Source organism: Psammomys obesus, unplaced genomic scaffold (assembly GCF_907164565.1).
Source record: "Psammomys obesus unplaced genomic scaffold, mPsaObe1.curated_primary_1811, whole genome shotgun sequence".
Lineage (NCBI taxonomy): Eukaryota > Metazoa > Chordata > Mammalia > Rodentia > Muridae > Psammomys > Psammomys obesus.
The window spans coordinates 5,743,169-5,759,611 of record NW_026586816.1 but is presented as its reverse complement, the minus strand read 5'-3'; the positions used below and the strand labels follow the sequence as shown (position 1 = coordinate 5,759,611).

At 45.5% G+C, this 16,443-nt stretch overlaps 2 protein-coding genes across 2 annotated transcripts in view; both read left to right on the top strand.

Moving 5' to 3' along the window:
* The first annotated feature begins 976 nt into the window (after positions 1–976).
* LOC129672991 (protein PET117 homolog, mitochondrial) lies at positions 977–7,485 on the top strand. Its single transcript, XM_055602651.1, has 2 exons — positions 977–1,129; positions 7,339–7,485. Exons 1-2 carry the CDS (start codon positions 1,034–1,036, stop codon positions 7,483–7,485), a joined length of 243 nt encoding a protein of 80 aa, XP_055458626.1. The 5' UTR covers positions 977–1,033.
* A 442-nt stretch (positions 7,486–7,927) lies between these two features.
* The window catches only part of Kat14 (lysine acetyltransferase 14), a 30,322-nt gene continuing 21,806 nt past the window's right edge, over positions 7,928–16,443 (top strand). Inside the window, exons 1-3 of the mRNA XM_055602650.1 lie at positions 7,928–8,194; positions 10,109–10,227; positions 14,511–14,632. Of these exons, the coding sequence (XP_055458625.1) occupies positions 7,936–8,194; positions 10,109–10,227; positions 14,511–14,632 (500 nt within the window). The 5' untranslated portion in view covers positions 7,928–7,935. The remainder of the gene's footprint in view (positions 8,195–10,108; positions 10,228–14,510; positions 14,633–16,443) is intronic.

The window sequence follows — 16,443 nt, the reverse complement described above, 5'->3', positions numbered from 1 at the left end:
TGGTTCATAAAAGCAGTATTTTCTCAGCTGGAGTGATGGCTCAGACCTGTAATCCCAGCACTCTGGGAGGCAGAGGCAGGTGGATCGTTGTGAGTTCCAGGCCAGCCTGGTCTACAAAGTGAATCCAGGGGAACCAAGGCTACACAGAGAAATGCTGTCTCAAAGAACCAACAAAACAAAAACAAAACAAAAGCTAAAACATCATCTTAGTGCCACGTAGGTTCACTTTACAGAAAATGGAGGAGCAAAGCATTTTGATCTGAAGTGAATGTTGAAGAAGCCCCTGGAAAAGCTTATCTGCGTCGTCCATCGCTGTTTTTATCAGAATCTTCAAACGTGTATTTTCGTGGGTAAGAGTGATTTAGTGACGTACTTCTTCACTGGCAGCTTAGCCAAATACTTAAACGTTCTGGGAAGCCAGAACGTTTTTCATTCTTTTTCGTTTAGGGGGTAAGTGCAAACGACACCGTCCCCAGCCTGCTGTGACCTACTCTCGTCTCTCATGTTCCTGGTTAGTACGACACAAGGATCCTGCATACCTGGCAGGCTCCAAGGGCATCAAAGGCACCTCTGAAAGATTAGGCGGGCTACCCGTTTCCGGAACCTTGCCTGACCCAGCGCACTTCCCCACCAGAGCTGTGAGTAAGCAACAAGGTGTAGCCGAGGCCGAGGCCGAAGGATTGTGAATTTAAGGCCAGTCTGGGCAAGACCTAGTCAAAAACCTACCACCCCGCTTTTAGAGTCAAAGAAAATTCGGGGTCTGGTCAGCGTCGAGGTGACCCCGGTACACATTCAAGGGTCCAAGACCCCGGCGGCTCCAGAGTCGCCCAGCACAGCGACTTCCTGCTGGAGGCGGGAAGCCCCCCCTCACCCGAGCAGTGAAGTGGGGCAGGGGCTACGCTCGGCGCTCGATTGCTCGAGCCTGGCGACCGTAGCCCTTGCGGCGGCTCTGCACTCGAGCGGTCGAGCCTGGCCCGTGGCGGCGGCGGCGGCGGGGGCGTGCGCGGGAGCGAGTCCGCGGCCGGGAGCGGGAATGTCGAGGAGTTCGAAGGCGGTGCTGGGCCTCTCGGTGCTGCTGACGGCGGCCACGGTGGCCGGCGTGCACCTGAAGCAGCTGCAGGACCGGCAGGTCGGTGTCACGTGACCGCGTCTTCCGGGGCGCGGAGCCCGCTGCCGTCCTGCGCGCGTGGCGGCCGGGCCGGCTTCTAGGGCGCGTTCCGGTTCCCGAGTCCTCTTCCCGAGCTCGAGGCCTCAGGCTGGGGCGGAAGCCCCGGGGCAGGCCTGGATCCCTGGGTTTGAGCCCTGGGAGGCTGCGCACGAGGCCCTGGGGCACCGTGGCCCGAGCTATCCCCGGTAATTGCTAGGTCCCGAGATAACGCAGCTCACACCCTGCCCAACCCCCGTCCCCACTCCCAGTGCCTCTGGCGGAGGGAGCTTAAGATACCTGTAATTTTTGTGTAAGTGAACAGTGCTGTGGGTCGCAGGTGCTGGAGTCGGTAGACGGGAGCGCCCTCCACGTTTTCTTTGGGTGCTCTCGTTTAATATCTGGCTTATTAATCAGCGACTGACCCACTCCATGTTCTTTCAAGTTTGCAGCGGTTAGTGCACTATAAGCACATTGAGAACTCGTGTTAATAATAACCTCTCGAGAGCGTTCTTTTTACAGAGGTGTTTCTTCTGCAGGCCAGTACTTTTGGCCTTTCAGGCAACACCTTTACAGGTATTTGGCTTGAACCGGGTTTGCCAAAGGCAGAAGTAATGAAAAGTCACTGAAAGCAGGAAGAGTAAACGGCCCCATTCGCTTTGATCTTCGCTATCCATAAGTCGGAGAGGAGTCGAATTTTGAGGAGCAGGATGGGATAATCAGCGATTTAGAGGCACATGTGAATTCAGACATTTAGGGTTAAAGAATGGTTCCACAGGGTTATCTTTTGGAGTAGAAGCAAGAGGCTTCCTTTTTGGGAGGAAAACGAAGAAAGGGTGATTCTGATTAATCTTGGAGGACAGCACAGGATGTCTATGTCGTGCTAATGTGTTTTAGAGACAGCGGTTTGGAATCAAGAGTTTTGTCTCAAGCCATGTCCCCCTGTGAAGTTTTTACTTGCTCTGTGACCAGAGCAATTAAACCAGATCTCTAGGAGCGTGGAGACTCCATGTTCCATCCAAGAGCTACGCCAAAGGCTTTCCTGGGACAGGGTTCAGAATCACTGCTAGAGAACGGAAGTGTGGAAGAGCAGAAAGATCTAGTTATTTCTTGGAAGTTAGTGATAGAGATGGTAACCAAATAGCCTGTCCTGTAGCCCTTAATTAGCGACTTACTGTAACACAGAGGAAGGCAGGATTGGTACAAAGGGTGTGTTGAAAACTTCAGGGCAGCAGTAAATGAAGCAGTGGCTTGTTTTCTGTCTACCCCACACGGGGGGTGGTGTTTTTCACTTTATATACATTGTCTTTAACTCAAAGGCAACTTAGTAGAAGTCAAGTATAGATGGTCCCCGACTTATAAAAGGTTCAACTTGCTTTTGACTGTGGTGATAGGAGAGCACTGTGGTTTGTTATTTAGTGACACTTTCTTTGAATATGGAATTTTGGTATTTTCCCAGGCTGGGTATCAGAGGTAGGATTCTTTCAAGATGCTGGGCAACTGAATAGGCCACAGAGCTCAGGGAGCCTCTGGATGCTTATGTTTGTGGTATAGGGTCTTGCTGAGTCTCGCTGGGTTAGGTGGACTCAGAGCACCCTTGTTATTCTCAGCTTCTTGTGAGCCTTTTGTAGTCATATGGTAAGTTGAGGAGTGTTAATGATCGCACAGGAATCACAGCTCCAGATGTTAGAATTAGTAAAGTTTCTGGTGCTGTGACAAAACACCATGACCAAAAGCAACATGGGGAAGAAAGGGTTTATTTCAACCTACAGTTCCATATCACCGTCCATCATGGAAATAAGTTGAGGCAGGAACCTGGAAGTAGGAACTGAAGCAGAAGCCATGAAAGAAACTGCTCACTGGCTTCCTTATAGATCAGGACCAACTGCCCAGGAGTGAAACCACCTGCAGTGGGCTAGGCCTTCTCACAGCCGTCACTAATCAAGACAATATCCCATAGATTTCCCTCCAGGCCAGTCTTAGGAGGCATTGTCTTCCCTCTTTCAGGGGCTGGAGAGTTGGCTCAGCAGTGAGGAACACTTGCTGTTCTTCCTAAGGACCCATAAGCACCCATGTCTGGTGACTCTCAGCTGTCCAGCTTCATGCACACGAAAACGCACACACACAGACACAGACATAGACAAGATGGGAGAAAAAAGGAGGAGGGGACTAGGGAGAGAAATAAAAAGTAAAATAAATCTTTTAAAAATGTTTCTCTTTCCAGATATGTGTAGGTTTGTGTCAAGTTAATAAAAACCAGAACAGTTGACCCCTTGTGAGCTTGACACAAACATATCAGTGACTAAGCTATGCTCTTTCGCTTTTGTTATCCCCAAGATCTCAATATCAATTTATCAAAATAAAACATTCCTAATTTTGAAAGTCTCACTTTAAAAGTTCAGGCTCTCTTCTTATGTCTTTTTGTGAGACAAGTTTTCTCAGTCAGTGGTTCTCAATCTTCCGAATACTGCAACCTTTTAATACAGTTCCTCATGTTGTAGCAAACCCCAACCATAAAGTTATTTTCATTGCTACTCAATTTTGCTACTGTTATGAATCATAATGTAAACGTCTGTGTTTTTTGACAGTCTTCAGTGACTCCTGTGAAAGGGTCATTTCATCCCCAAAAGGAGTTGAAACCCACAGGTTAAGAACCACTACAGTAAGCAGGCATGGTTTCACACGCCTGTAACCCCAGCACTCTGGGAGGCAGAGGTAGGCGGATCACTGTGAGTTTGAGGCCAGTCTGATCTACAAAGTGAGTCCAGGACAGTCAGGCTACACAGAGAAACCCTGTCTCCCAAAACAAAGAAAGAAAGAACCAGTGCTCTAGTCTTAGTGGTCCTGGAACTCACTTTGTAGACTCAGCTGGTTCTAACAGATCTGTCTGCCTCTCCCTCCTGAGTGCTGGGATTAAAATCTTCTGCCATCATTTCTGGCCCAGGTTCAGAGTCTTTAAAACATCAAAGATCTCCTTTAGAGTTCAGACCCTCTCTAAAATATCCAAATGCTTTTAAATTGTGGGCTCCTGTAAAATAAAAAATAAGTTAAGTACTTTGTTACTCCGGTAGGGAAAAACCAGGACACAATTACATTTTCAACAAAGCAAAGCCAAAACCAGCAGTGTGAAAAATTCAGTGTTTGCATCTAGGACCTGCTTGCTGTCCTTTGGGCTTGGTAGTGGCCTTTCTCCAGCTCTGCCATCCGCAGCACAGCACATCTAAGCTCAGGCTGGCTCCAGCTCACAGCAGCTGCTGTTTGGGGTAGTCACCCCGTGGTGCTGGCATCTCAAAATATTGTGGTCTACACTGCAACTGGGCTGTACCTTTATCGAAGGCCTCTTCAGGGCTCTTGTTAGGGACAGTGACCCTACCTTGTAGTGCCAAGCCTCAGCTTTTCTCCATGATCCCTGGGGCTTCTCCTTCAAATATGGCTGTACCAATGGCCTCAACTGTTCTTCATGCCCATGCCCTGCCTTCAAACCTAGTACGACCAGGCGACTTACACATCACTAAGTTTGGCTGTCAGCTCAGGTACCCAGTCTTGCCTGCCTCTGGACCACAGCTTCTGTGTGCTGATCCTAAGGAAATAACTTTCAAGATTTCACCTGAATGTGCTGGTCTCTTAATCAGCTGATTTCTCAGCTCTCCCCAACCATTGTAAGTTGTCAGTATAGGTCTTACTTCAGTGGTGCTGGTCTCTTCTTAATCATAGCTGATTCTTAAACCCCAGCTGACCAGAGGCATGTATTCTCAGTTCAAAAATATATGAGCAAAATATTATATGAACCCTCATAATATTTAATATTATTTTAATATTATAATCATATAATCTTTAAAGATTATGCTGCCACATTCCTTTCCCAAATACAATGATGTCTATCACAGCAATACCTCACTTCTGGTACCAATTTCTTAATTAGGGAATCTATCACTGTGATAAAACACCATGACTTGGGGAGCAACTTGGGGAGGGAAAAGTTTATTTTAGTTTACAGTTCTGTATCACAGTTCATCACTGAGGAAGGCAGAGCAAGAACTCAGGAACCTGGGGGTAGGAGCTGATACAGAGGCAGTGGAGGGGCTCTGCTTACTACTTTATTCTTGGCTTGTTGAGTTTGTTTTCTTACCTAGGGCCACCTGCCTAGGGCTGGCACCGCCCACAATGGGCTGGGCCCTCCTACATCAACCGCTAATCAAGAACAGGCCAAGCTGGTGTATGCATTTTTTAAAGTGAGGTTCACGCTTCCTAAATGACTCTTACTTGGTGAAGTTGACATGAAGCTCATGCAGACAAGAAGTCTTAGGTTAGTGTGGCAGGTGGAAGTTAGGTGTGGGAGGTGATCACGTGGAGGAAGGTAGATGGTGGGTGGAGATGAAGATCATAAGCACTTGCTGATGCTTTACAGAAGGGCTGGAGCTGGGGGATATCCTTCTGTGAGGGAACACTGACAAGACCTGGGGTGCCAGGTGGTGGTGGTGCACACCTGTAGTCCCAGTCGGATCTCTGTGAGTTCAGGGCCAGCCTGGTCCAGAGAGCAACAAGTTCCAGGACCGCCAGGGTTACACAGAGAAATCCTGTTTTGAAAACAAAACAAAACAAAACAAAAATTGAATTTCAGTTGCTATCCAGGTACTTTTTTAGGATTTATTTTATTTTGAGACAAGTTCTTCCTATGTAGTTTTGGATGGCCTGGAACTCAGATCATCCGCTTGCTACTACCTCTTAAGTGCTGGAACTATAGGTGTGTACCACCAGGTTTGATTTGAGCTCCTCACTCTTAATTCCTCAACTCCCTCCATATAGCAAATGAAGCTTTAGGTCTAGAAAAAGCTCAGTAAGTACTAGGCAAGTTGTTTTTTTAATTTTTATTTTAATGAACTTTATTGTAAAAATAACAAAAAACCTTTTCAAATAAATAAAAACATCACACCCCAAAATTAATGAGACTCAAAGACTGTATTACTCAGTGAACTTCTACACTGTTAGCTTTTACATTTCCTTTAATAATTTATTTTACTGTTTTATACTTATGAGGGCTTGCATGTATGTGTCAGCACTACAAGCATGCCTGGTGCCCATGGAGGTCAGAGGAGGACATCATATCCCTTTGGACTGGAGTTACAGACGCTTGCGAGCTGCCGTGGGAATTGAATCCAGGTCATGTGTGAGAGCAAGGGCACTTAGCCCCTGGCCATGTCTCCAGCTCTGCTGTATGATTAGAATAGGTGTGCAGAAGAGAGGCTGTGCAGCGTCACATTGAATTTCATACTTTCAGTGCTGAACATAGCGTAGGCACATACCCATTACCAAACCCAGAAATTCCATGACAGTTAGAACTAGAAAAACAAGTAGCTTATATTCTTTTTCGTAACTTGTGTCCATTACCATTCAGTCCTTCCTTGTCCCTTCTATATAGCCTTTCTGTATAGAAAGGCTTTTCTTCATGTTATACTGTATCTACAGGTGCATTTATTTGTATACATAAAAATCATTGGAGAGATTCTGCATATGCGAGAAAACATGGGATTTCTTTCTTTATGAGGTTGTGTGAGCTTGCTCAGTATTTTACTTTCCAAGCGTATTCATTTTCCTACAATGTCTTAACTTTATTTTTCTTTAAAGCTGAGTAGTGTTCTATCATATATATGATATATATGTATATATGTGTGTGTGTGTCCATTCATCTATTGGTGGAAAAGTAGGATGATTCTAATTCTTTGTTAGGCCAGTCTTCAAAAACACAGATAGGTGGGAGGCTGAGGCAGGCAGATCTGTGAGTTTGAGGCCAGCCTGGTGTGGTTTAAAAATCCCAAGCGCTGGGATTAAAGGCATGTACTACCACCACCCGGCGTTTTTCTTTTTCTTATCACATTTTGAAGTATCATTTGTCAACTAAATTGATAAAATTCAGCATAGTGCTGGTTTTGAATTTTTTATTTATTCCCATTAAGTTTTGTGTGTTGGGGATTTTAAAGTGTGGCAAGAAGTCACGTCAGCATTAACATAACACATTACCAGATCTACTTGGTGGTTTCTTTATTTACATTGTACAGAAGGTTAAAATAGTAACTGGGTATTTAGAATTGGAACATTTTGAGTGTATTTTGGTGGCACTGTTATTTAGATTTGAAGGCACAGGATGGGAGCCACCTGTTCAGGGGGTAACTAAAATCTGCTTCTTGTGTTTTTAGAGGCTTCGTGACGGAGTGATCAGAGACATTGAGAGGCAGAATCAGAAAAAAGAAAACATTCGTCTTTTGGGAGAACAGATTATTTTGACTAAGCAGCTTGAAGCAGAAAGAGAGAAGATGTTGGAGAAGGGATCTCAGAACTCCTGACTGTGAAGATCGATGGGCGGCGCTGAGTTTGTGTATAAAGGTGGAGGTGGTGTGTTGATGGAGTGTAGAGAGACCTGCCTGCTCCCCCCTTAAAATAACTGTCCATTTACACTTTCTTCTTTCTTTCTTTTTTTTTTTTTCCGAGACAGGGTTTCTCTGTGTAGCCTTGGCTATACTGGACTCACTTTGGATACCAGGCTAGCCTCGAACTCATAGAGATCTGCCTGCCTCTCCCTCCCTGAGTTCTGAGATCACAGGTGTGCACCACCACACCCAGCTTATTTAAACTTTCTTAAATGAAGGACAGTGGATCTTGTCTTCTAAATTGCTTCTGTTAAGAATCTGCTCTGTCTGGACAGGGCAATTGTGGGTAGATGCTCTTCTGAAGATCTGGCTGGGGGATTCCTGCCGCAGTCCCTGTCAGCCTAGGAGTGCTGTGAACAGGGCACCATGGATAGTAGCATCCACTTGAGCAGTCTGCTGAGTAGGCATGATGACGAAGCCACAAGGACGTCGACCTCGGAAGGGCTGGAGGAAGGTGAGGTGGAGGGAGAGACTCTGCTGATTGTGGAATCAGAGGATCAGGCATCGGTGGACTTATCTCACGACCAGAGTGGGGATTCCCTCAACAGTGATGAGGGAGATGTGTCCTGGATGGAGGAGCAGCTGTCGTACTTCTGTGACAAGTGCCAGAAATGGATCCCAGCCAGTAAGGACCTTCTCAGTTCCTATGATCAGTTGATCTTTGTATGATGGCTTATTTTCCAGTCTGTAATAAAATAGACTTGAATAAAAATATAGTCATTATATTTATTATTATTAACCTAATTTACCAAATGTAAGTTTATTCGAAGACACATTTCTTGCTTTTAGTTTTTGAAAACGTGTATTTTGTGTGTGTATGTGTGTGTGCCTGAGTGTGTGCGCACCACGTACACGCAGTGCCTGCGGGTCAGAAGAAACGTCAGACCCCCTGGAGCTGGACTCACGTGGTTGTGAGCCGCTGGGCACTGGGAACTGAACCCATGGTCTCTGCAAGGGCAGTAAATGCTCTTAACTGCTGAGCCATCTCCAGCCCCACAAAGACACATTTGTATTAATGAAAATCGTCACCCACTGTCCCATTGTTAAATTAACATTCTGGATGGGAGCCCAAGAACAATTAGGAATCCTGTTTACTTAAGGAATTGTCCATATTTTTCTATCAAGGTTATGCTGTGGGCTTTTTGGGGGCACATTCTATTGCCGTTATAAGAATTCAAGGTCTGTGAATTAGTTGACATTTGTGCAGTACTGCTGTTGTCTGCTGAGGGGAGATGAGAATTGTCAGTCCAACGGTATTTGGTTCCTGCCTTTAGACCAGGCTTATTTTCCACTGTGGGCCTCTTTTATTCCTGACAGGAGTTAAAATGCACAGATCTTGAGGTTTTCAGCTGCCGGCTTTGTAGCATGCTTTGCTAGCCATGATTTTTACCCAAACAGCATTTTCCATTAGGCAAGAGACTAGAAAAGGCACATGTACTGGAGAAATGCTTTGTATAAGAGTTCATAGCTGGTGAAATGGAGCTATAACACACTTAGTGAAGTTGGCCATTTTCTGGTATGTAGAAGCTTTTGTTAAAAACTATTAAGATTAATAGCTACTGTAAATAGGTTAATAGTAACAGTTCTTAGAAAACAAACCTAGAACTGACTATTTAGCTGTATGCTGCTGAGCTGTCTAGTAAAATCTTTGGCTCTCCAGTTGTTGTCATGACCTTCATGGTTGGGCCCTGCTAACTTTTCTAGAGAGCTTAGGGTAAACTTTTCATTCTTTCCAAATAATTCCTTGGTTCCTAGGATTTCATATGTTTTTGTTTTGTCTCAGGACTATGCACCTGGGCAGCTTCCCTGCACTCCTGTCCCACAGGTAGCCCTCTTCTAGCCAATGGCTATTCTCCCCTGGGCCCAGTAGACCCCATTCCCTCCCTAACGGCATTGCCTATCCCCTTTCCATCTCCTTGGACCGCCAGGTGCTGCACGTTACATTCTGTTCTGGAAGTTTTCGTCGCACAGTGCATCACCATCACTTTCATGCAGAGCCCAGGCCTGACATCAGAGACTGAAGCATTTCATTTGGGGGTGGATATGACCAAAGTAAAGAAATAAAGCCCAGCCGCCAGGGTGCTTCTGAAGCTCCACTAGAATCTAGAACCAGGGCAGTTGTGTTTACTGGTTCTTAGCTGCCTCCAGATTGGTGAGCCCATGAGAGCAGGTGCAGGTCCAGTCCCCAGCCTGGTTCCTGGCTGGCGGCACAAGCTCAGGAATTCCCTCAAAGAATGTTTGAAGAGACTGCCTAGAGGAGTCAGGAATGTGACTCCTGGGAAATCCAGTTATAGCAATCATACCTGCTTTTCCAGGACCTCTCTCCTAAAAAGCTAAGGAGCCGAAGGTTCTAGGAGGGACGTGTACCTGCCATTAGAGGGGAAACATCTTTCGCTTTCTCCTCTGCTGCTACTCTGAGCTGGCTGCAGCAAAAGAAGAGCCCACCATGGGAAACTTGGAAATGTAGTCAATGAACTGAGCTGTTGAGTTCCCACTAATGAAATAAACCTGTGATGTGACTTTCTGCTTTTTCTCACAGGTCAGCTGAGGGAACAGCTCAGTTATCTTAAGGGCGATAACTTTTTCAGGTTTACTTGTTCCGATTGCTCTGCAGATGGCAAGGAGCAGTCCGAGAGGCTGAAGCTGACATGGCAGCAAGTGAGTACACAGCTTTTGTCTAGACTATCAGGTTGGGTGGCCCAAGAAACTGGAATGATTATCTGGAGTGAGAACTTCGGGGTGGGATGGGGATGGGTGCTTTACATTTCACAGTGAAAATGGGTACAGAATGTATGGAAAGAGCACTTCTTGGTCTAAAAAAAAATGCTCACTGCTAATTTATTGAATTCGAGACTCCTAATTTCATTTATGTCATACCAAGTTTAGATTCAACTGAAAATCAGGCCCACATTGTTCTGACAGTCACTTCTAGCCTAATAAACCAGAGGTGGCTAAGCTGGAAGTAGATTTGGCAGAAACAGTTTGACTTGGTAACAATCAGTTGGTTCAGCCTTTCTGCATTTGAACCTGGAGACAAGTCTTTGTTGATGAATGCTTTTAGCTGTCTCAAATACCAGCACTCTAGAAAGTAACTTTTTACTGATCTTTAGGTTATATTAAATTGATTGATTTTATTTTAAAATGTGCATATCTAATAAGATGACAAAGTATATCTAGTCCTTAAGTTATGAATAACTTTTACATTCATCACTGGTTTTGTTGATGTCTGGGGTCAAACTCACAGCCTTGCTGACATTAAGGGCTATGCCTGTGAGCTGTACTCCAGACCCCTTGGGTCTCTTATTTCTCGGTTTATGTTTATTTGACATACACTGAGTCCCTACAGTGAGACAGGCATTATCTGAGTCCTGGAGAATGCTGTGGTGGGTGAGTCAGCTAAAGCCTCCACCCTAGGCCTTAGGGGCCATTGGCATTCCACAGACAGATAAATGTGATAATTGCCCCAGCCCTTTCTCCTTTGAAGAAAATAAAATAAATAGTAATGTGGAAGATTTTAGATTTTAGATGTGCTGTGTTGGCCACTTAGGTTGGCTCTTGCAGACGGTAGTTGCCATAATAACCTGAGTGGTTTTCTTTATCATCACTGCTCAGTTAGGTCACCCCAGGGCACCTGTCCACCAATTTGGGAGGCTGCTCTGACTTGCCAAAATCCAGAGGTAGAAAATGAAGGAAGTTTGAATTGAGTGTATAGTCTCCTGGGGTCACAGTTGCACTCCCCCCCAACCCCTAGCTCGCATACTGTATGTGGGCAAAGTGTGTTATGACGAAGAGAATTGAAATACATAGCTGGACTTGTGGTAAGCTGAAAATGGAGGAAAGCAAATATATGATAATTTTCAAGAATGTTAGATTTCTATGGAAATATCCTCTGTAAATTTTTTTAAAGTTAGTTCTTGGTTATATTCATCAGAATATGTACTGTTGGCCCTGTTCTTACATAATCAGGTTAGCACTGATTGAGAAACTTTTTTTTTTTTTTTTCACTTCTGGAAGATGTAGTAGTTGTGGATAATAGCCTGGCAGGAAGAACTGATAATTAAATCATACATCTTAGAGAACGTCTACACGTTAGGCATACATTCCCGTAAGCTACCAACCAGTGTTTCTGGCAGCAACTGGAAAAGTCCATCTTTTGTCAGAAATTGGAAGGAGAACCAGCTGGTTGGGTCTCAGTGCCCTCAGTAGGGGTTCAGATGCTTAGAGTACTGTAACTTGTGTTTTCAGCTTTTTAAATCTTGTACTTTGTTGATCTAAGTAAGGAGAGATACTTGTGACATACAGCATTTTCTTTATACAATCCCACCAGTGAAGATCTGCTCCTTTCCCTCTATGGTCCTCTGTGTCTCCTCTTCTTCCTGTGCCTGTTGCCTTGCAGCACAGAAGAAACTTTGCGAACTACCTTGGGGGTTAGATGCTTGCACACTCTCGTGCTGGAACTGCACTCTTCTGACAGGGTGAAGCATTCCTGTGCATGCCTGCAGCAGGCAGTGCCCAACTGTCTGTCCACTCTGTCCCCAGTTGAGGCAGACCTGGAGACATTTGGGTCCAGAAGACCAGCTTCCTTATGGTGAGCTTGGTCTGGAAGAGGAGACACAGTGGGTCCTTTCACATTAGTGTTCATCAAAGACTAAGTGATTACAGAAGAGCCGTTTCCAAGTAAATAACTTGTCATTCATGAAATACCGAAATGTGCTGAAAATGAATAACAGGCAGGCATCTACGCTTGAGATTGGCAGTGAAACATGTTTCTGAGTAGGAGTCTGAGAATGGGTAAAGCTTATTCCACAACTACGATGTCTGTTGAATAACTTTGTCTTTCTGTGTGGTAAGAGACTTAGACTGTAAGATGGACCCTTTATCATTGTTTGGGCGTAACCGTCTCCAAACTCTATCTGCCCAAATGGACACCTGATGTCTGTGAAGTGATTCTGTGAGTTTTAAAGGAAGTCAGTCACTTGTTGGCTGCCGCTGACCTGATGCACAGATAAGTAGAAGTCACTTGAAAGGCCTGTGTGGGGGTTAAGTGCACAGGAGTTGTGCACGTGCTAACGTGCAGCGAGCTGAGGCTTGTTGGTGCAGTTCCCAGAGCCCTGTGCATGGTGTGGATGTGGACGTAGCTCTTTGCATAGAGTCACTGGGGCCTCAGTGAGGTGAACACACTGGAGGTGGCTCTATGTGTGGGTTGTCACTATAGAACGAAGGGTTAGTTTATAATTCTTTTCTAGACCCTGTTCTTCAGCTTTGTTCACTCAGTGTAAGTTACGGTGTTTTAAAAGGTTTCATTTCATGTGTATATATCTGTGTCTGTGCACCTCTGAGTGCCTACAGAGGCCAGAAAGGGTGTTGGATCCCCTAGAGCTGGAGGTAAAGGCAGTTGTGAGCCACCTGACATGGGTGCTAGGAACTGGACTTGGGTCTTCTGGTAGAGTAGCCATCTCTCCAGCTTCTATGATTTTCATTGTAGGAAGAGATCATGGTTTTCAGTAGCTTGTACAGTTTTGTCCGTTTCTATAAAATTGCGTGTGTGTGTGTGTGCGCGCGCACGCGCGCGCCAGGAATTATGTGAAAGCATAGCCATTGAAGTGGTAAAATATGGCTTTTTTCCTTTGTTATTATTTGCTTTTGCTTTTTGAGACAGGCTGCCCTTAAGTTCACAGTCGTACCCCAGCCTCCTGAGTATTACAGTATAGGTTCCTAACTGTTCATAGCAAAAGTGCATGCTTCAGCCAGGTGTGATGGCCCACGCCTGTAATCCCAGCACTCATCAGAGGCAGGTGGATCTCTATGAGTTTGAGGTCAGCCTGGTCTACTAATTGAGTCAACCAGGGTACTATTACACAGAGAAACCCTGTCTCTAAAAAAGTGCATGTTTCTTTTTTTATATAGAAACTTTAAAAGAAATTAAGATTTTATTATATGTAATACACATATGATATATGTGTATATATACAAACATACATACATACATACATATATACATACATATATATACATATATATGTAATAAGTACTGCACCATACTTTTCTCAGTAGGCCAGGAATCCTTGTCTGTAAAGTAACAAGATTGGACCAGATAGGAGTTGGTACACCGAGCTGCAGGGTGTCTTGGAGTCCTTTATGAGTGAGATGGACAGCCAGGCCTTTACTTCTGTCCCTTGTTTACTGCTGACTCCACTTGAAGAAAGGTATCCAAAGCTCCAAATGCCGTGTCACTGAGCAGAGAGATGCCTGTAACATTGCCCAGCTGTGAAATTCCGAGTCTTGTCTTTGACCTTGAAAAAGCTTAGAAAAGTACGAATTCAGAAGTGATTTGCAAAATGTTGAATAACTAACTGGCACCATCAGTCCGAACATGCTGTGTGGAGTCAGCTCCTACAGGCCTGCTCTGTCTGCATGTAACCCCTTTGTTTAGAGTTGTGAGGAGCAGGGTACTTGCGACAGTGCCTCCTGATCAGCCCAGCCACATACTAGCCCTTAATGTGTGACATACAGAGTACCTAATAACTGAATTAGTGATACCTTACGAAAACAGAAAAGGAAGACTATAAATCTGTCTGCATGTACACCCGCATGCCAGAAGAGGGCATCAGATCAAGTTGTAGATGGTTGGGAGCCACCATGGGGTTGCTGGGAATTGAACTCTGGTCCTCTGGAAGAGCAGTCAGTGCTCTTAACCCTAGAGCCACCTCTCTAGACCCCCTGCCTGGATGATTGCAAGAGCTCATCCTGTGTCTTCCATTCCCCCATTCCTGCTTGGACTCTAAAACAGAACAGCTTTTCCCTGTGGATACTGACATCCTCCTGAGGCTGCCCTCCCAGCCTGTCTCCATTGTGTTTCAGGTGGAGAACAGCTTTTCCCTGTGGATACTGACATCCCTCCTGAGGCTGCCCTCCCAGCCTGTCTTCCATTTGTGTTTCAGGTGGTAATGTTGGCAATGTACAACTTGTCTCTGGAAGGAAGTGGACGTCAAGGCTATTTCCGGTGGAAAGAAGATATTTGTGCTTTTATTGAGAAACACTGGACCTTTTTACTAGGAAACAGGTAACAGGGTTTTAAAACATCTTATCCTTGTAGAAAGATGTAAACAATATATACACAAGCCAAGAACCTAGTGTAGCCCTGATAGGGATTTGCAGTGTAGCACAAAAGGGGAGCTGTAGACCAGAAAATGTGGGTTTGTGTTGTTTTCTTATTCTGCTTCCAGAGGGGATGGTAGGTTTACTGAGCATGATGCATTTGCAGGGATTCTTGGGTAAGTAAGTAACTTGAGGAAAGAGGACTGTGATGGCCTTTTAAAATGGAGCGATAGAGGTCAGAAGAGAAACGGAAAGGGCAGTTGATAGCGGCACCTGTTTAGGTTGCTCTTGCGTGAGTCTTTTAGTGTTGTCCCTTACTAACTCTGGAGAGCACTCTGCACACTCGTCCTCAGAGCTTAGTGAAGCTTGCCACATCCACGTGCACATGGCTCTTTAGTGCTCTTGGGTAATTGTGTTTGAGTTTTGCTGTTAAGCCTTCTTGCCGGCTGCGCTGCTTTGCTGGAGTTAGGGTGAGCGCCAGACTTGGGTCTGCGCGCTGAGGCTGAATGCTGAAGGCCATGTGAGCCCGAAGAGCTGTGAGGGTGAGGGTGAGTGCGCTGCACTGGTGCACTTTGAGGTCACGGCTCCTGGTTGCTCTCTGAGGTGCGGAAACACTGGGTTAGGTGAGCATAGAGGTGACAGTGGCTCCGGATTACTGCAGCACAGCAAAGCCGGGCCACAGTCCGGGCTCTGGCAGCCTGTTCCCTCTGGTACTGAGAAGTTGGCTTTGCCCAGGTCTTTTTTCACATGTATGTCTGTGTACCACATGTGTGTAGTGTGCCCTCTGACAGCAGAAGATAGTACTGTGTCCCCTAGAACTGGAATTGGAGTTGTGAGACACCCAGATCCTTTGGGAGAACTCATGTTCTTCACTGCTGAGCCATCTCTCCAGATACCCAGACTTAAATATCTTTAAATGTTACCATTCCAAACTGTTAATAGTACTGCTGTGCACAGATCTCGGGAGCCCTTTGGTCCAGCAAACCTCAAGTGCTGCACACTTTGGACAACTCTCCCTTCTCTCGTCCTTCCAGCCCCGCAAACACTGTCTGTGCTTTTGACTATCCCATTTCATTGTGTAGAATCGGTTGTGAGGTACCCTGTGGTTGCTGGGAACTGAACTCAGGACCTTTGGAAGAACAGCCATTGCTCTTAACCTCTGAGCCATCTCTTCAGCCCCTACTAAACGCTTGTAAAAGTGAACATGAAAAGACAAGCACCTTAACATTCTAAAAATAATTTTTATTTCATATGCTCTGGGAGGCTTAAGCCCCAGGGATCCTTGGACCTTTCCTTAAGAATTGCTGGTATCAAGGCTGGAGAGATGGCTTAGGGATTGAAAGCACTGGCTTTGTTCTGTAAGACCCCGGTTTAGCCAGGTATGGTGGAACATACCTTTAGTCCCAGCTTGGGAGGTAGAGGCAGTCAGGTTGCTGTGAGTTCGAGGACAGCCAAGGCTACACAGAGAAACCTTGTTGGGGGGGGGGGGGACCCAGGTTTGAGTCCCAGCGCCAAAGTAGGAATCGGCTCACAACCATCTGTGACTCCAGCTCCCAGGGATCTAACATTCTTTTTGGTTTCCAAGGACACCTGCACACACCCATGCAGAGGAGAAATAAACTTAGAAGGACTGCCAGGGCAGGTGCGCTCTGAGGAACATTAGTTGTTTGGGAAGCATGATAATTGTACTTTTCCTTGTTATTTTTTTGCATCCTAAGGGCTGCATTTAAAAACCTTTAGGGGACTGGAGAGATGGCTCAGGGGTTAAGAACACTG

Coding starts and splice junctions, on each gene's coding strand:
- LOC129672991 (XM_055602651.1), top strand. CDS start 1,034: ATGTCGAGGAGTTCGAAGGCGGTGCTGGGCCTCTCGGTGCTGCTGACG. Junction 1,130..7,338: donor AGCAGCTGCAGGACCGGCAG/GTCGGTGTCACG, acceptor TTGTGTTTTTAG/AGGCTTCGTGACGGAGTGAT.